The following is a 20,721-nucleotide window of genomic DNA, read 5'->3' as shown; positions in this document are numbered from 1 at the left end:
GATCTCGTAGAAAGAAGGATGAGGTGAGGCCCGGTCCACCTGGGCTGGTCGTTCTTTGTTCTTTGAAAGTTTTTAACGAGAACCCAGGAACCGGGGTCAATGGAATGACCGGGAGTCTCAGAGACCGGAGACAGGGTGTTGTGAACCTGTTGATGCAAAACACGCAATTTAGCCGTCAATTCATACAAATAATCGAGCAAAACAGGGTGTTCCAGCTCACTGAATTTTCTGGGTCTAGGCACTCCCCATATATTGGCTGGCCGGCCAAAGACAATTTCATAAGGGCTGAGTTTCAGTCGCGAATGCACAGTCATTCTGGTGGATAGGAGTGCTAAGGGTAGAGCGTCAGGCCATTTAAGACCTGTGCTCGCTTGGAGTTTGGCCAATTTAAGTTTTAAAGTGCCATTGTAACATTCTACTAATCCAGCTGATTGGGGGTGATTTGCAGCGTAAAACTTCTGCCTAATGCCTAGCCCTTCACACACTCTTTTCATCACACGACCCACAAATTCACTTCCATTATCAGACCAGACCATTCTAGGCATTCCAAATATAGGAAAGTACTCTTTCACAAGGGCTTTCGCTGTGCACAAGGCAGTATTGTCTTTTAGGGGATATGCTTCTACCCATTTTGAGAAGGCGCAAACAACAACTAGCACGTACTTTAAATTGTTGCACCTTTCCATGTGGATGAAATCTAGCTGCAAAACCTCGAACGGATACGTAGGAGGTGCAAAGTGACCAGCTGGAGTTGGGGTTCCCCTACCAGGATTGTGTTTCAAACATACCATGCAATTCTTGACAACATTCTCTGCACACTTGGGAATCCCTGAATTCTTCCATACTGGAGCCAACAACTGCAACATACATTCGGCTCATCATATTCTTTGCCGTTTCCTTCGCGATTTCATCCGCAAATGCATTTCCACGACCAACATCATCGGTCACCTTCTTGTGAGCACTACATTTTACAATCGCCATTTGCAGGGGTAAGGTCAGTGATTCAAGAAGCTCATTCACCAACTGACCATGCTGAATCTTAGCTCCATGCGAAGTCAGGAATCCACGTTCTCTCCACAATCGTCCAAAACTATGAGCCACTCCAAATGCATACTGGCTGTCGGTATAGACAGTCACTTTCATTCCTTTAGACAACACACATGCTCTCGTGAGCGCAATTAATTCTGCAGCTTGAGCTGAACCATGTGGTATTCGTGCAGTTTCAACAACTGTGTGCAAAGTCGTGACAGCATATGCTGCAGTCACGTTACCATTTGGGAGTTTGAAGCATGAACCGTCCACCCATAATGTACCATCACATTCAGCAAGAGGAGTGTCAAGTAAATCTATTCTCCCTTTTGTTTCTTCCTCTGTTGTGAGAAAACAATCGTGCTGTTCTAAAGCATCTGATTCCTCTGCAATTGGTAACAATGTGGCTAGATTTAAGGTACTGCACCTTTTTATGTGCACATGGCTCGCTAGCAGTGTCAATTCATAACTGGACAGTCGAGTACTAGTTAAGTGCTGTGTCTTGGTCCTATTTAACAATGTGTCCACTGCATGCGGGACCATCACGATTAGTGTATTATTCATTACTAGACCAGCAGACTGTCGAATAGAAACAGCTACTGCTGCTGTGGCCCTTAAACAACTTGGCAATGCTTTAGCTACCAGATCCAAAGTCGACGAAAAATAGGCGCATGGCCGCTGTCTTCCTCCAAATAACTGAGTCAACACAGACAATGCATAGCCCTCCTTCTCGTGGACATACAATGTGAAAGGCTTACTGTAGTCGGGGGTACCCAACACAGGAGCCGAACATAATGCTGTGCGTAATTCGAGAAAACTTTTCTGACACTCTTCAGACCAAGGAATGGGATTGGGTGTATTTTTACACGTTAATGCCACCAGGGGTTTGGCCAATAACGAAAAATTAGGAATCCACTGTCTACAGTATGATGTAATGCCCAAGAAAGCACGCACTTCTCTCTGTGTTCTTGGCACATTCAACTTCGCTTTTGCCTGAATTCTCTCTGGGGTCAGTTTCCTTCCCTCCTTCGATAAGAGGTGACCTAAGTAGGTCACTTCTTGTCGGCAATATTGGAGCTTGGAAAGTGACACTTTGTGATGTAAAGCACACAGAAGACGCAATATTACCAGCGTGGCTTTTTTACAAATTTCCTCAGTGTCTGCAGCAATGAGCAAATCGTCCACATACTGTACAAGAGTAGCACCTGTAGGCAAAACAATCGTATCAAGCTGGGTTTTCAGAGCTTGACTGTATATGGATGGACTTTCACTGTAGCCCTGAGGAGCGCGTTTAAAGCGAAAGCTACGACCTCCTAAACTGAAGGAAAAAATATCCCTGCTCTCCTCAGCAATTGGGATGCTGAAGAAAGCATTCTTTAGGTCAATCACCGAGAACCACGAAGCAGAAGCTGGAATCATAGTCAATAATGTGGTAATGTCGGGGACAACTGGGAACTGTGGCACAACTATCTTATTTACTTCCCTAGGGTCAATCACGAATCTGTACACAGGTGGCTGAGAAGGGTCAGTTCGTTTTAAAACAGGCAGAACAGGACTATTGCAAACGTTGCCTCGTGTTTCCTCAATCACATCCTTTTCAATCAATTTGTAAACGATCGCTAGCAACGCTTTTTCACCTTCACTAGAAATTCGGTATTGGGGAATTCGTGGCATTTTCACGTTGGCTTTCAATGTTACAACATATGGTGGAATTTCTAGAAGACCTACATCATTAGGACCAGTGGCCCAAAGAATATCTGGGAGGAGTGACAATTCTGCTGGAAGTGCATCTCTCGACAAATACATGGGAGAAACTACTTTCTTACCTAAAGTAAGTTGTACTCCTGAAGGAGAACAGTACAAAGTTGCATACAATCTTTTTAACAAATCCAATCCTAGCAAATTTTCACCACAACCTGTTGTCAGAATGAGGGGTGCTTCGAATTCGCAGGGACCAACAGAAAGAGACAAAGGGTCAGAAATTGGATTTCTAACTGGGGCGCCAGAAAAACCTACGGAAACGTTCATTTCGCCAGACAAAGGTGCGCCAGGGAGTTTGGAGTGCATAATAGAACTCTTCATAGCACCAGTATCCAAAAGAAAAGGTTCTGACACACCTGATGTAATCACCTCAACGTATGGTCCACTCTGATCTACTGGAACTGAAACAACTCCCTCTCTTTGTCTATGGCTGTCCTAGCAATCATTAGTTTCCCAATTCTCACTTTCTGTATAGTAATTATCAACATAGTATTGAGCTGTTCTGTCAGATGTGTCGTTCTGCTGATCAAACTTATTCATAGAATTTTGCGGTGGAAGTGGACGTGCGTTTTGGGGAACGTTTTCACGTCCTCTACCTCTAAAGGCTTGTTGAACGCCTCGACCTCTTGTGTTTGAACCACCATTTGCACGCTGTAACAGAATTGGACAATTATTCTTAAAATGACCTTCTTCTTTGCAATATAAACACTGATTGGGGCCCACAGTGACACGTGGCTGAATATACTCGACCCTTTGTGAGTTCCTTTGATACTGTTGAGGGTGCTGAAAGTTACTCTGATAGTTATTCTGGCCGTTATTATTCTGATTACCACCACCACGTGGCGGGTAGGCTTGCTGTAGCAAAACCTTCGTTTTTAGTTCTCTAGTTTTCTTCTCTACTCTATCTTTCTCATCCTTGTCTCTATTCTCGTAATATTGTGCAGTAGCCAATATCTGGGCTGAAGATGAGACTGCCCAAGAACTTTCCGAATCTTTTAATTTTTTACACAATTCTGGAAGCAGATTGTGCACGAATTTATCGACAAACAATCTCTGACCACCTTCTGTGCTCATATCTTGACCGCTGTGGTCAACGAATGTTTCTTCAAATCTGGTGAAGAAATCCGAGACTGTTTCTTCTTTCTTCTGCTTGCATGCAGACAACTTATCCCAATTTACGCGTATTGCAGGCATTATCGTTTTCATGTACTCTACTATTTTACCAGGGAGCTCTGCTATCAAAGGCTCAGGTTTGGCACCACCAACTTGTCGGGCATCTGCAGCAGTGATATTAGCCCATGAGTCACCTAATTCCTGGTCATGATCTATATGACGAATTTTACCCCATAAAGGCTGTGGAACAACATTCCCAAATAGCATATCTATATCGGCTAAATTCATTATACATGACCCAGCAGTTTGCGACAACTCTTTATAGTACCCTGCAGGATTTTTACGCGGATCAGGTAATGTCTGTTTGAGTGCTAAAACTTCAGCTCGCTTCCATGGGACATGTACCCATACACGCTGAAAGTGTGGCAAACTAGGGGGGTTGACAGTTGTGTTGCCCTCTCTCCATTGTGGGGGTACTTCTCTCATAGGGTATTGTCGCGCCTTTTTCCTACTAGATGTACTAGGCTTAGATTGCGACTCAGAACTGCTCCCCTTACTCCGATATGATAACAACATTTCAACTGCTTTCTCCACATCTGGACCTACAATCATACCCTGTCCAAACTTAAACCGTACACGACACATCTCTTGTGGGAGGCAATCCTGATCATTGTCTTCTAAATCCTCGCAAAGGAAAACACAAATCTGTTCGAAAACATATCTCTGTGTAGCTGCTTCCCATTGGTGGAAGACTTCCATGACAGACTGTACATCATATTTTACAGTGTCCATGACCCATTTCCGTGCTAAACTATTCAGTGAATCTCTCTCTTGATAATCAGGCAGTTGACTTCGCAACTGTCTTCTTCCTGTGTTAGGGGTCGTAGTAGGCGACCCGAAAAGGGGTAAAAGAAGGTTAGTAACAGTGCTGGCCATTTTCTGCCGAATGGAAGGTGAAACTGAAGGAAGAATGGATGGAAAGACGGGGTGAGATAATGCAGGGGCAAAGATAGCAGACGAGGTATCAGGGGAAATAGAGGGGGTACTAGGCAAGATTGTAGAGGGAGCATTAGGAGACGTGAAAAATACAGTAGGCAAAATCGTAGAAAACACAGGTGAAACAGAGGTGGTTGGTGGGCCTGGAGGAGGCTGCACCAAAGGAGTAGGAGCCAGCTGAAGAACAGCCGGTGGGTGCTGTGGGGGAGCAGGAGGTGGAGTTTGCGCAACTAAAGGTTGCGGGGGTGCCGTGGCATTCTGCGCATAGGGGGGTGGTGAATTTAGCAAATGTGACATTAATGGGTCTTTTTCTCGCTCTTTTTCTGCTTTTTGCTGAAGAGACGGAAAAACTGGATAGCATTTATCTACTGCCATTTTCCATTGCCTGTGCAACTGCTCATTCATCTGCTCTTCTTCATTGTCTTTAAACTGCATAGCAGCTTGCATTACTGAAAGTCCCCCTTCTCTCTTATTTTTCTTAGCTAATTTGATTTCCTTTTGTTTGGCTTCTTTACGCCATAGGCGGAAAGAGTCAAACATCGCCGGCCGGGGTTTCTTTTTAAAGAGTTTTACTTCAAGGTTGTCTAAGATTTCAGAATCAAAGCTACCATATTGGGGCCATTTTAGAACACCATCTTTTCTGGTGTATTTAATCCATACTCCGTTGTAGGTGATGGGGCCTACCCCATGTTTCACATATAGCTCGTAAGTTGGAGTTCCAACTGGAGGAACCGGACATGAGTCCTCCAATCGGGAGTCCCTATTATTACCACCAAGACAAAACAAATTCCCAAGTCTAAGACTAGGCATCTTCGCTCTCTAGTCTAGTTCCAAACTTCGAAGGATTATCGATTACGATAGTTCTTGTGAATACACAAGTCCCTCGGTTTTGGTGCTTGCAAGTACCAACACAAAACTATCCCAAAGGATACCAAAAACTAAGACCAACTAAAGACTGGGAGACGCTCCACTTATACTTAACTGAAATATCGTTGACGTCACCAGAAGACTCGTCTTAGTGTTTCGCTATACCAAAACTTCAAGGGTCCAAATCAGGGCGATAGCCAGGGCAGCAGTCCTTGTAGCCGTCGGGAAGCGGGGAACCTCGCAGCAAAGACCTTCGGACCACGTCGACATTCAGGGGTCAATGAAGTGGTTGGCCGTCCTCCGGAATTTTCACACGAAGCTCCTCACGATCTTCTGGCTGACTGGTACCACTGGAATCGCCCCAAACGTTGGGGGCCAACTGAGGTACTGGGTTATCATAAGAACCGGTAAAGAACCGGTAACCCAGCGGTGCCAGGGGACACACCCGGAGACCTCGAGTTCTTCCTGATTCAGACATACAGAAACTCAGAGTCTTCTAGGTGAAGTCAAAGATCGCTTTATTGGTTGCAACCAAGGTAACAAGTGTCCTAGAAGTACAACACCCAGGAAGTATGTTCTCAGGAGACTGCCGCCCTTTACAAAATCGGGCTTCTCTCTTTATACAGAATATTCGGCTTTAGGCAAACATTCTTCGAATTCGCAATATATCATTTACAGGTTTTGGTTACAAAAGAAAAGCAGAGTCATGATGACATGTACATATTTTACGTCGTGCTGCCCATAACAAATCATTCACAAGGCCCAACATTTCATCAGATATCGCTGGACCCCCAATAAAAACGGGCACCTCCCCATCATAAAGTAAGTGAAGCAAAGGTGCAGAGAAAGATGTGGGCGAGATAGGGCAGGTGTGCGCGCTGGAATGGTTTTATGGCTTGTTGAGCCCTGATGATATCTTGTTCGGCCACTGGGCGGGGAACTGACCTAACGAGTTCGGCCTGGGGCAATGGTTCTAACTTGTATAGGTCAAAGAAAAGTCAATTAAGGAGTATGTGTCCTTGTGGAATACAATTCAGCTGGATTAAGGCCTATGTAAGGGGCAACACGTAAATGGAAGCCAAGGGTTCAGAACGCAAATGACGATTTCGAGGCGAAATCGTCACCCAAATGTGCTGAAAATACATGTACATGTTGTGCTCGTCATTCTCGGTCTTTTGATACCAAATTCGTAAAACTTCGATGAAGTTTTAATTGTCGAGTTCAGAACGATTATATGAATTCAGAATTTTTCAGAACCACACTTCTGATCTGTGAGAGTTTGTTTCTGTTTTAAGTTCCGTTGATATGTTGTAGTTATGGTCTGTGAGTCTGGAAGTATGTACGCAAAGTATATTCAATAGTCTGTTTTCCTATCTGAATCACTCAGGTAGGTAGAAAACAAGTTTATTTAGACAATAAATACTATAAAACACAGTTAACAATTAAAATCAATAAAAAGTCCCATCTTACTACCCAACAACCCCCTCACATTATGATTCATCATACAATTCTATTTAACTGACTGTAAAAATTGAGCAATTCCAATTGCCACATCTAAATAGTGCATTTTTTATAACAACTCCACAGCTTTTCCCCTATGGAAAGTACCATACTTAAAAGCAGAGGTCTTAAAAGCTTAATTCGATTTGCAGAATAAAAAACACAGTCAATTAATATATGCAGCAAGGAACATTTTACATTTAAGGGGCAGGGACAGAGGCCACTATTAGCCTGGAACCCAACCCTGTTTGGGCGGGATGAGTAGATAGGGTTACATCCCACCCTGGCCCTTAATATTTCATTCCGCATCACTAAATCTGGTAGCTGCATCAAATAGGAAAAGACAGTATCCTGACCAAGAGTAGGAAGTTAAAAGCTCATAGATTGTTTCTTGCTCAGGTAAAATAAGTCATTGGATTCAGACACCAAGGCAACAGACTCTTTTATTACCTTCTTGCCTGGGAAGGGGTACCAAGATGTAATTGACCCATTATCTGTGTGGACGTTCCAATGTGCAATTCATCTGGTTCTTAAATTCTTTGCCCACTTTCTTTCGCTACCTTGGATCTCTACCCAGCACAATTTGGAAACTTTTAACACTTCATCATCATCAGAGAGTGTGTTAAAATATCTTAGGGCCCGAGTACTCAGTGAGTAATCTCAAGTAGCTCTTTCCCGTTGCTCCCCTGACAAACCCCTATGTACGGGACACTTTGGCCATTTCCTTAATTGTCAGGAGTGCTATTTCTTATATTGAGGAGATATCTTGTTCCTCTGTTTATTCCATTCTTTTTACTATACCTCTTTCCCTTTCTCTTCATTGGGGCAAGAATGTGATTGATTAGATCTTTCTGAAGGCTGGAGTAATGATTATTTGGAATAAAAAGTTGAAGATCTGCCACCTGCAGACTTATGGAAAGAGGGGGAATGTTTCTTTTTCTTAAATAATCTAAGTTGCTTTTCTTCAAGATCAACCCCAAAGAGTTTAGTACCCCCACATGGCATCCTTGGTGCCCTGAAAACAGATGCCTCCTAGATGTAATAATGGCTCCCTCTGCTCTTACAACATCAAAAAAATGCCTGAAAGGAATTCAATCTGATTTTTATTGCTTCCAAAAGGTCACAGCATTCTACACCTTCCTGATTAGTCTCAGGGAGGTCTTTAAACTCTGAAATCATAGACTGTGAGGTATACGCTCCATAAATACCAACTTGCCTTGCAAGGTGAGAACCTGAATAAGATTGCTTGAGAGTTGAATCAGTCATTTTGTCCATGCAACCTTGGCAAATACTCTCCTCAGCCATAGAAGTACAACCCACCAAGACGGCCAGTGAATCCAATGCCATTGAATCTAACACATTCCTATCCATTTTTTTTCCAGAGGATACAATTTTGTAATAAACCTCAGAAAGGAAATTTTGTCAGGGTCCTTCCATTTCCTGAACGCCACATTCAAAATGTGAAAAACCATGGAAGGAGCTTTCTGGAATTGCCTCAGAGCAGAATCCTCTGAGGTACTAGGAATCCCACCCCATATTGCTGCTTAACCTTCTCGACATTTCAGGTAGATGCTCCTTATCTATATATTTGCCTTGCTGGACTGATGGTTCATGCTCTAGAGTCCCCTCTTTAGACATTGATATAGAGGAATCAAGGATGGGATGGCCCATTGCGTTAGATGAAAGAGCAGTTGAAGCATACAGCTCTTTCACTGCCTCCATTAAATTTTTTTAGAGACTTTTCAAGGGCTGGCCCCACCTCCTCAAACCTGGAATTCTTAAAGTCAGGGGGAGAGTGGCTAGAAGAAGAATGGGAAGAGGAATCCACATATTGTCTCTTTATTGTTTGCCCATCTTAACTTGCCAGGAAAAAAACCATTCACATCAGTCTGATGGCAGTGCGCTTTCCTTACAAAAATACAGATCACACGGCCCAAAATATGAAAGTTGTGGCCTGCACAGTCTAACAACTGGCTACATATGCTATTCTCTTCAGCCATATACCCAAAAAGTGGCATGTAAAAAAAACTACACAAAACCCAAGTAAATTCCAGCAGACAGACACTTCATCCGATATCGGTGGCCTTACTCTCCCACATCAGAAACCATTATACTCAAGAGTGCCAGCTCCCCTGAACATAACAGTTACACTTACCTAATTGTTTTCCTGAACCACGACCGACTGCCTGTCTTCAGCAGACGGTATCCATCAGGCTAGTGCACCCTTCCACAGACCGAAGATGCATTATGTATTGCACTCCCCCTACCCTCGTCCTCACACATAGTGAAATGAGGCAGTGGTCTGCCTAACTTCATCCAGCAAGGGTCCCCATCTCTCCACTTCCCTACGTCCCTGCCTCAGACTTGAGGAAGAAGAAAGAAACATGAAGTGATCTAAGGAAAGCTGGATTTTAGCAACCTGGGTTTTTCTTGTGATAGGTGGATCAACCTAATAAGTAATTACTGGGACATGGACAGAGGAGTATAGGGACAATGAGTGTGTGAGTGTAGAATATGCGGTCTCGCATACTGAACCATATCAAAGCATGTCACGTGGAATGTGACATGTTCACTCAGTTCTTTCTATTTTGGCCAACATATCTCATGAAGAGAAGTGTGCCCTCACTACAAGTGGCCAACAAATTTGAATATGGGCGATAACTACGGCCTTCACATATGGGAGGAAAGAGTTTTGTGGCAAATATCAGTAATTCAAACCTGTCAGTATTTATCTTTGCAAAATGGCCGGTAATACCAAGATATATGCATTTGGTGCTATAACCACCAAAAATTGCAGGTTATTTAACAAAGCACCAGAATTCCAAAAGACTTGTGAATGGCGAAAATCGTCGAAAACTATAAATATCGAACACTTGGACACCAAAGTGTTCGATATTTATAGTTTTTGACGATTTTCGCCATTCACAAGTCTTTGGAAATTCTGGTGCTTTGTTAAATAACCTGCGATTCTCATAGAGTGGGATAATTATTGCTTTGAATAATGTCCAACTCAGATTGAGAGCCTAAGAGCCCTATACTTCTAGCGCCAATGGGTAGTTGGAGAAAAATGTATCACACAAAAGCCAGAAGTGACTGTAGTGATCAAATAGGAGATGGCCACTGCGAGGAAATATGCAGCTACACAAGCAGTTTTCAACTGACCCTGTGCCACTAGGTTTAGTTTCAGCCAGTGTTTGTTTTGTCATCCAAAACATTAAGCACGAAAATGATAACATTGAAACTGCAAGTTCCAGAATGCCTAGTGGTGGATTGCTTGTGGATCCCATGTGCTAAGTCAGAATGGCAACAACGAACCGGATTTGGGTCTCAGCATGTCTGTTTAATCTTTGATGTAAGCATCAAAGCTGCCAAGGTTCTCAGGTCCCTGCTACTGGTTACTCCAGTCTTGTGTTATTCCTAGAATTCTGGGATTTGTAGTCCTAGGCTCATACTCGGTTAAATAAGACTACAAGTCCCAGATTTATAAGAGAAAAGGGGACTGTCCTAACTAGTCATCCATTGATATGGGAAACTTCTTAACAATGACGTATCTACATACATTTTTGCAGAAGTGCTTCTTTTAATTATGGTATATGGGGATGAGTTGCTTTTTTGAAACTCAGTTTATAGATATCGTTTAAGACAATGGTTGGAATAAACAGATCAGTTTATGTCTACTGAAAAAGTAAAGGAAGACAGGTCTATCTCTGAGCCTCTTTGCTAGCCTATGAAACACATGTTATGATGATAGTTACGATTTGTATCGTTGATGAGTTTAATTTATCAATCAATAAACATTTTGATTGAGTACTCAAATGCAAAGGAGTTGACACATTTCTTGATAACCTATTGTGGAACATGTCGTCTTCAGCACGCTACATTCTGATTCAGAATTATGAAACTGTCGGATACCACGAGAGAACCGAGAAGCTCAAGTGGGAGTGTAAAAGCCGTGCCCAGATCGAGATCCAATTGCAAAAGTCGGCCGAAGGAAAGACAGCCGAGCCCCGCGTTTCCTTTGAGAAGATGGGCGGGGATTTCAATTAGAGTCTGAGAGATTCACCTGGCCTGGTGTTTTTTTTTTGTTCTGCACTGCTTGGTTTACCTTTGGAGGAAAGACTGAGGGCAGGGATGCCTCCAAGGAAAAAGAGGGCTGTTCCGGAAAAAGGAGAAGAAAATGGCGGGCCAGTCGCTGTAGTCGCAAGTTCGATTCAGAAGCACACTGGAGAGTTACCTCCGGTGCAGGAGGACCTGCCAGTGACACCTGTCCCTGAAGAGGCGTCCCCAGAGCAGGTGCGAGCTGCTCACGCTCAAGAAGACCCTTACAGCAAGACACGGAGGAGAACCTACGACGTTTACCCAGGTGGTGTTTCGGGGTACAACAGAAGGGAAACCTTTGTTGTTAGAGTGCGCCCCCCATTGGTAGAGGAGACCAGTAGTAGAATGGCTGCGTCCGACACCGCCCCGCGTACTGCAGGCTCCTTCTACCTTGGCGATGCTGAAACCTCGCCACAGGGTTTACTCGAAGAAACTACTGCCGCGGCCCACAGTATGGATGAGACCACAGGTAGTTCAATGTTCTTGTACATTGGTTTTCAAGAGAGCCTGATAAACGTGTACCATGTCTGAAAGGTTGTCTCTTTGTTGGTTTGGGGACAGGGTGTGTTTTTTTTGCAAAATAGGTATTTCACATTTTGCCGCCCGGAGCCAATTTACCAAGCACTCCAGTCTCACAGTAAAGTACAGTTTCAAAACTAAACTTTTAACGAAAGAACACTTTTTGACGCTAGTATGCAAGTGGAACACTCAATTTGTAATGGCTTACGTGCGAGTAGATGTTCCGCTTCGGCCTTTACATTTTATAAAGTGTTATCTTGTTGCATCCCATTATATAAGTACTACAAGTTCTATATTGCAAAGTAAAAAACCTGCACCGTAAAAACTGCTTAAGTGTGGATGGAACTGAGAAGCTTGACGCTCTGGCAGGGACTCCCTGGTAAGGATGGCAGGTACATGTATGCCACCAAAGAGGCATTGCTCCAGGTCTGAGCTTTCAGTTAACCACATTCTGCTTCATGATGTGGGAGCTCATTCATTTCTATGAGGAGAGAGGCTGTAGGTTGGCAAGGGTCTTTTGACAGGGGAGACTGAATGCAGGGGGGCAGGAAAGATAACAAGACTTCATGGAAGTGCCCGTAACGTTACCAGATTACTTCATTTCACGTTATACACCGTGTTCAGTCTTGGACCTGCCGCACATTGGCTGTTATGCGATTTGGTATGCTAGTGCCAATTGTTATGAATTAAAACTACAAGTCCCAGAATACAGCTTTATTTCACATGGAACTGGGTGTTAGCTGTAGGCATGAAGTCTTCTGGTAATTTTAAATGCTAACCCCATTTGGGCAAATGTATTGGTAATATTGACTATGTAAGTGTTGCTTACTTCTGGTTGTCCTTTTCGATTGTGAATTCTCCCTCATCGTTTAAATAAATTACGGCCTCTTTTATGAATTTCTTAAAACCAGGGGCAAAAAAGATAAAGTGCCACCAATTTGTTCTGATGTGTTCTCTCTCTTGTAGAAACCAACATTGTTGAAAAACAACCTCGAGGAAGAAAGAAGAAGGAGCCGGTAAGCTCTGTGAAGACTAACTGTGCTTTGTTATAACCAGATGTGGTATTATTGCCAACCCTAACTTGCCAAGACATGGGTAAATAATTGGCAAGTCACTTTGTGCTAAAAACATACATTGATGCTAAACCGTTTGTGCTGGAAGTGCAACCGGAAGTGGATCCTGCTCCACCTCCCTCGGTTTGGTATTACAGACAGGCCTGCACCTGTGTAGGATCAGACACTTCTGTAACTCACACGCCCGTGGGAGGGTCGGGCGAGATAGGTCTCCATCATGGATTGCAGAGAGATTTCTTCTGGTGTGTAGCTATGGAAGCTCTTTGCCTGTCCCCCTTTAGAGTTACAGGGGCTGTGCTAGCTGTAAGCTGGCAAGTGTCAAGATAGGTTCCGGTTACGTCACAACCACAGAAATCCCAGTCAATATGCAGTGGTGACAATGAAGCAGTTGCTGCAAGGGGGTCTCCCTGTGACATCTTTGTCCACATTTGACAATGTTCGGGTTTCCCAGAGTTCACTCTACGTCGTCTTGGCAACTCATTGCATTCTGATAAAAAATGACTTGTAACAGGAAATACTTGGGGAATGTCTAACTTTCTCCAAAATATTCCAGAACTGGAGTTGGAATTTTAAATAAACCTCCTGGAATATTTGGGTAAAGTTGCTCTTTCCCCCAAATTTCTAGAACTTGCGTTAGAATAGTAACTTTGTACTTCTAGTGTCCGCCACACCCACTGCTGCCCTGAGGGCGCAGTTGAGGGAAGAAACACAAACGAGTCAATGGGGGCCCTGGGGACATACAGTAATTTGATAACTTTAATTAGGAAGCCACAAACTGCTACTCGGTTGCAACCTGTCTGCGACATTATATATTGTGCTACCCATGAGCTAATATTCTGAGAACAGAGATCCATGGTACAGTACTAAGGCATGTTATGCGGCTGCCATTACTGTGGAGTGCTGAGGGTTCTTCTCAACTAACTTGCCTATGATGGCAGAATCTATCTATCCTAAAAGGTGTTGATGCTTTTCCTCTCTTTTAGAGCGACGCAACGTGTCCGTGTGCAGATTTTTCTTATGTGACTTCATGGTTCCGAATGAGGCCATTTTCGAAACTTCACTCACTGGGCATGGAAATAGAAGCATTTTGATGTACCTTGGTGCAATGTTTGATAATTATGAGGTTGTATGATTCATCAATGTCACTATTAGACCTGTTATGTCTTCACGTTTTCGGAATTTATGTGCATGCTGTAAAGAGGCCATTTTGTGAGGACTAAGAAATCTCCTACCATCAGCAACAGATGTGTAGCATTCTGAAAAAAAATGTTTCACAAGTATACTGGCAATCGCAAATAACCTTCCCACCCCCCTTTGGCAATATTGCTTTTTTTATTATCAAACTGAAGGATTCTCTTAGGTGAGCGTTCGGAAATATGGAATTGTGTTATCCATAAATGCCATTCTCTCATGACCTATCCCACCCTGCTTAGAATTTGTTTCTGAATATGCAGTACCAGTCTAAAATTCTCTACCCCCCAATGAATCTGCCATACAATGCATTTAATGTACTTTATACATAACATTCATAAACCCTGTGCCTGTAAAGGTGATGTTGGTAGCCAGCAGCCCCACAATGAAAATTGTTCATCACCACTTAAAGGACGATGCAGTATATTTATTTATTTAATTTATTTATGACGTTTGTTAAGCGCTCGGCTACCCCAACAGGGGTGTCCCGACGCTGAGGACAGCAACGACACAGAACCTAAGGTTAGCAGCTGGAAGATAGCAATGTCTTCAGTTTACATCTGAACTGCGATTCTGATTCAGCCAGGCGAAGATTTGCTGGAAGGGAATTCCAAAGTCTGGAAGTAACCACCGCAAAAGCTCTACCACCTTTTCTAGCTCGATGGAAGCGGGGGGTGGGGGGGAGCAGGAGACTGAGGTGGTTAGATCTAAGAGCTTGTGATGAATGGACTAGCTTCAACCTTCGTCTGAGATACCCCGGACCTTTCCCGCTCGGAGCCCTGAAGGTGAGTACCAGGGCTTTAAACTGGATTCGGGAGGATATTGGCAACCAGTGAAGGTTCTTCAGGTGAGGGGAGATGGAATGGCGATAAGGGACCTTGCAGATCAGCCTGCTGCAGCCTATACATGGGAGTTCCAGCCTGTTAGAATAATCCAAGTGGAAGATCATGAGAGCAGGGTCTATAGTCTTCATAGAGTCCATGGGCAAGTATGGGGAGATCTTTTTTATCATACGCAGTTTGCCAAAGCATGCAGAAGTCACTTTATGAATTTGGGTCTTATAGGATAATTCGTTATCAATTTGAAAGCCCAGTGTTGGACCCGGCCTCGTGGCGTGGTCCTCCTTGACCCGTAGTAATCCCTCCTGACCCGCGCAGCTCCCTATGGCCCTGATTCACCCGACCATTCCCTCCATGACCCACATCCCCGACGCTGGGCTTCCCCGTCCTCTCCCTCCATTTACCTGGTACCCGAGGCCGATTCCCATGTCCCTGCACCTAAGATGGCCGCCCGACCTTGGCCTTCGGTGCCATACGGGGCTGGGGGGTAGAGCGCTCCCCGTGAGCGAGAGAGTGAGGAGTAGCTCAATCACACCTCCCACCTCCCCTCGAGAGATGAGTTTTGATCACCCATCCGGCCTCCCTGAGGGCTGGCTCCAGGACTGCTGAGCGTCTGTGATGCAGTCCGACCCAACTTGAAATGATGAAAGGAGCTGCCGAGGCGGAACCCACAGCAACCAGCCTCCAGGTGCTAAGACCTCCGCCTGCAAGGACTCCGGACATCAAAGGGGAGCAGTCCTATATCAAGGGTTGCTCTGGGACGATCAAGTTAGTTGTTTCCTGGACTACGTGAGCCCTGCTGACCTCGTCGCAGCTCCTACCGAGCAGAGAAGGACTTCTACTCGAGAACCACCTGAGCCCTGCTGACGCTGTCGCGGCTTCCCTGCAACCTAAAAATTACCAGAGCCCTGCTGACACTGTCGCTGCTCCCTTGCAACTTAAGGAATTACCTGAGCCCTGCTGACGCTGGCGCGGTTCCTACCGAGCAGAGAAGGACTTCTGCCCAAGACCACCGAGCCCTGCTGATGCTGTCGCGGCTCCCTTGCAACGTTGAGAACTCCTGAGCCCTACTGATCTGATCGCGGCTCCTTGAGACTGTATCAAATCAAATAATTTTATTTGATTTAATTCTCTTACGAGAACAACAAATTTATACTCTATACATATTCAATTTTTGCTAAAAAGAGATTATCACATTAATATAATTTTAAAAAGGACTTTAAGAAATTATACAGGTTAATACACACAAATTCATTGGGTGGAGCATTGGAGAGGGAAATCAACTTCTGGACCGAGTTTATATTACATTTTGTTTTAATCGGGGTAATGTATCTGTTCCTAGCTGCTACCACCATCTCGCTAGGACATACAAACAGAACATGTTCTAGATCTTGCACCCCACCTTTGCATAAGTCACAGAGATTCGTCTCTCCTTGATTTGATGACCACTTAAAGGTGTATGATTTCAGCGGTAATATTCCCAGCCGTATTTGAAGTATAGCTCGCCTTACTCCATGATTTAGGTTAAAAAGATATATGGTTGCGTTTTTTTAAAAACTATTGTGTCCGCTAACTGTTTGTACATTGAGAGTCTGGAGCAGTGTTGAATATCCAATTCCATGCTTAGCCTCGGTGTTAAGTGCTTCAAGCAGAGTTTCAGCTGGGCTGGTGTCCAAGATATTAACATTTCTAGAGAGACTGATGATAATTTAAAAGCATTACTTAAGTTTTTTCCAAATATATATTTTCGATAGTCTTGCTCCAGTGTCTCTATTTTTAACAGTGCTCTAAGTGTTCCTTGGTCTGCGTGAGCCAGGTTATATGCCCATCTAATTATGTTTATGATCCCTCTGGCATAAGAACTAACTAATGATAGTTCTAGCCTGAGAGCTTGAACCGGAACAGCTTGCGGCATCCTGGTTAACTTCCGCAGGATTTTCCCTTCTTTGACATCTATTTGAGACCATTCTTTTATTGGAATATGTTCTATTGCAAATGAAAAAACTGCAGGAATTTTCGCTTTATAAACCTGGAGCAGGGAGGAGAATTGTCTTTGACCAGTGGATGAGTAAAGTCTTTGGAGAGCCCCTGTATGGGCATCTGCTTTATGTCCCATTTTTTGCAAATGAGGCTGGTTGCGCAAAGACTGAGTAAATATTCGCCCAAGATATATATATTCTTTTACAATTTCCAATGGATTAACTCCTAGTAACCAGTTATATTTGCGATAAGTCTTCTTTCCTGTAAATGGTAGAATTTTTGTTTTAGTGGTATTTGGGATTAGATAGTTTTCGTCTGTATATGTGGTGAGTGCCGTAAGGTTTCGTTGGAGACCGAAGGGAGTCAGATCCAAGATTACTACATCGTTGGCGTACATCAGGCAGTGAATTTTGGTGGAAGCAATCTTCGGCGGAAAGTTATTGACCTGATTAGGAGTTTCTGGTAGATCACTCAAATATAGGGAGAACAATAGGGGGGGCTAAAAGACACCCCTGTCGCAAGCCGTTTGGAGTTGGAAATGGGGAGGTTAGACCCTTCTCCCTCCCCATTTGGACTTGACACCAAGTCCCAGAGTATAATGATGATATTAAATGGAGGAGATGTTGTGGTATTCCCATTTTCTGTAATTTGTTCCAAAGTTTAACTCGATCGACCTTGTCGAAAGCAGTGGTAAAGTCGACGAATACTGCATATACTACCTGTGATTTTTTTACCACGTATTTTTCTAGTATTGTTTGAAGTACTGCAATATTATCGATGACTGAGTGTTTGGGTCTGAATCCTGCTTGGAAGAGTGGAATGGAGCCGGTTGAAAATGCCCATTCTTTTAGGTGATCTAGAAGTACGGCGGCAAATATCTTCCCGGTTGCATCTAGGAGAGCTATTTGTCGATAATTCTCGGGGAGCAGTCTCGAACCCTTTTTATGAATCTGGATTACTATGCTTCCCTTCCAGGACTTCGGGTTTCCCCTGTACTAAGTATGTGATTGTACGTGCATGTTAAGAAGTTACTCCACTCTTTTGGGTTGTTCTTTAAGACTGTAATCGGAATTTGGTCTGGGCCCATTGCAGCCGAGCTTCTTGCCTTTTTTATGTGATGTTCTACTAAGGAAGGTGTTAGTGGCTCAATTTTTGTGACTTTATCCTGTCCTATATCGATTTGCATTACTGTGTCACAGTTGGAGACTTGGTTTACTTTGTATAAATTAGTTGTATAAGTTTCCCAGTCAGAAGGTGGGACAGGGTTTGATTTTAACTTTTTCTTTGTTCCTGTTTCTTGTGCTATTATAGTCCAATAAGAACGTTTGTCTTGTCTTTTTGCTGCTATCTGGAGGTCTATCCATTTTTTATCCTGTAAGATTTGGTTTTCTTTTAATTTTTGTCTTCTGCGATAGTTTTTTAGTTTATTGATTTCCTGTTTTCTGGTGTCCGAGAAATATAGGAATTGTGCCCTAATCAATTTATTTAATTCCCTTGCCTTGGGATCTGAGGACAATCTTCTGTTGCCTTGTGTTTTTATCATTCCTCATTTTCCGCTCTTCTGTAGTAGTTGAACAAGATTCTTGGCAACTGCCTCAAAATTTAATATTGGGTTTATGTTGTGATTAATTGAAAGTAAATTTGAGTTCTCAATGGTTTTGGTGATTTCTTCGAAGGTTTTAGGGTTCCACGCTAGCCGACCTTGGACTGGATTTATGAGAGCTGTTTTGTGCAGCTCCATTATGTGTACTGAAGTTGTTTGTTTCTGGGTTAATCCTTTGTTAATTGTAGAATAGCGTGGTCACTTCCTTTCTCAAACTTTATATTAAGTTGATGGGCTAGAGCAAAGAGGCCTGGACTGCAGATCATATATTCAAGGATTGATGCACTGAATCCTCCCCTTCTTGTGAAGGAAGCAGGGATGTCACCTTCTATGTTGCCGTTTAAAAGTACTCCGTTGAGAGTAGCAAGTGATGCTAAAATGATTTTCCCTCTCTTATTTGGTTTACATCCTGAGGGAAATTGAGGAATGGGTATTTCCTGAGCCTCATTTTTTTTCTCCTAAATCCCATGTTTCTAATAAATCATTAGAGATTTGTCCGTTTAGGTCTCCTATAAGGAGCATCTGCGGGAAATTCTGATCTTCAACCACCTTTTCGATATCCTCGCAAATTGTTATCGATAGTGCATCCATTTTTGCTCCCGGTGGAATATAGACATTACAGATAAGCATTTTGGTCGAGCTTTTGGTCTTTTCAGTCACTATTTTGATTTTTAAACATTGAAAGTTCTTTGAATGTGTTGGGATAATTTCCTGATCCCAATGGTAGTCTTCAGATAGGAGGATAGCGATCCCTCCTTTTGCGTGTCCATGGTTAACCGGTTCTGCTGGTATATCATACACAAAGTAGTCGGGGAAATCGAAGTTTGTAGTTGCCCAAGTTTCTTGTAGTGCCACGATCCCTGGATGATCTTCGGAAATTGTTGCTAGTTTTTCTTGAGATTTACCAGCGATGTTCCAGGAATAGATGGTTAAACCGTGGCTAAAAAGGGCGCTTGATTTCGGGTCCCGTTTTTTTGTTATTAAGGTTTTCTGCGATCCAAGCCCATGAGTTGTCCATTGGGATTGTTTGCTGAGATTGGTTATTCTTGACCCAGCTTCGTCTTTGTCCGTTGTTGATTGAAACCGATATGTCATCTTTGTAGGGTTTTGACCAGCTGTTATTTGTAAGCTGGGATGCTACTGGATGATGATGTTTGACTTGATGGCGTTCTGGTGGCGGACCGGTTTCCACCTTTACAGGGGCAACGTCGAATCCTAGTTTATGTAGGGTCTCTTTTTCTTTATATATTATTGTTGGGATGACTGGTGACCAAAATTCAGCAATAGCTAATGTAAGTTTGTTTTCGTCTGGGAAGGAGACTAATTTTGTCATTTCTTGCAAGCGCTTGTAGAGGTTGTATCCGTTGAAGCAAATTTAATATTCTTTCCCTATTTAGAGGGTCCTTTCCCGAAGGGAAGAGGTCTGTAATTTCCACTCCACAGTTATAATTTTCCTGTGATTTAAAAGGCACATCCCTCATCAATGGGGTTTGTTGTTGGCTTTCCTTTTGCGTCTTTAATTCTTTATCTGTAATCCTAGGGACAAATATTGGGGTAATAGGATTTAGAGGTTGGGAAAGCACTGCTTGCACCTTTGCGGTCGTATACTGTTGCCTTTGCTCCGTCGAGTTATTACATATCTGATGATCGTTAGTTTTTGCATTGATAATCGGTGTTGTTTCTGGGAATCTTCGTTTTCGTTCCTTTTTGTTTTTCGATCCTTCTGTTTTTTCTTTTCTTTATCCGCTTACGGCAGTTGGCATTTGTTCTCCTTATTTTAGTAGTCACTAGATGCGGAGATGCGACTAATGATGTGTTTTTTGGGGTTTCTACTCTTTCTTGATTTGTCCCATTTAGCTCTTTTGATAGGTTTTTTGGTTTTGTTTTATTAAATAAAGGATAGTAAATTATAGACTGTACCACCGATTTGGGCTCTTTTTTTGCTCCCTAAAGAGTTTTCTCAGTGAATATGTTTGATTATACTTGTTCTTTTCTTTTTGTTTACTTTGACCAGTTTGAGAAGCCGTGTCGACCTTTGTTGAGTAGGGTGCCGTTGTCAGTTTTGGCGCTTGTGTGGTAGGCCTTTTGTCCCCTATTACTTGTTTGCCATCTTCCCCATCTTTTGGCAGTTTTAGTTGTTGTTTATTCCTTT

At 43.2% G+C, this 20,721-nt stretch overlaps 1 protein-coding gene across 1 annotated transcript in view; it reads left to right on the top strand.

The window, feature by feature from the left end:
- Nucleotides 1-11,247: 11,247 nt before the first annotated feature.
- Nucleotides 11,248-20,721, top strand: part of LOC144824771 (uncharacterized) — a 126,558-nt gene continuing 117,084 nt past the window's right edge. The window contains exons 1-2 of the mRNA XM_078683780.1: nt 11,248-11,833; nt 12,850-12,899. Of these exons, the coding sequence (XP_078539906.1) occupies nt 11,398-11,833; nt 12,850-12,899 (486 nt within the window). The 5' untranslated portion in view covers nt 11,248-11,397. The remainder of the gene's footprint in view (nt 11,834-12,849; nt 12,900-20,721) is intronic.

This window comes from Lissotriton helveticus, chromosome 3_1 (assembly GCF_964261635.1).
Source record: "Lissotriton helveticus chromosome 3_1, aLisHel1.1, whole genome shotgun sequence".
Classification (NCBI taxonomy): Eukaryota; Metazoa; Chordata; class Amphibia; order Caudata; family Salamandridae; genus Lissotriton; species Lissotriton helveticus.
Note: the sequence above shows the minus strand (reverse complement) of the source record. Positions and strands in the feature narration are given on the sequence as shown.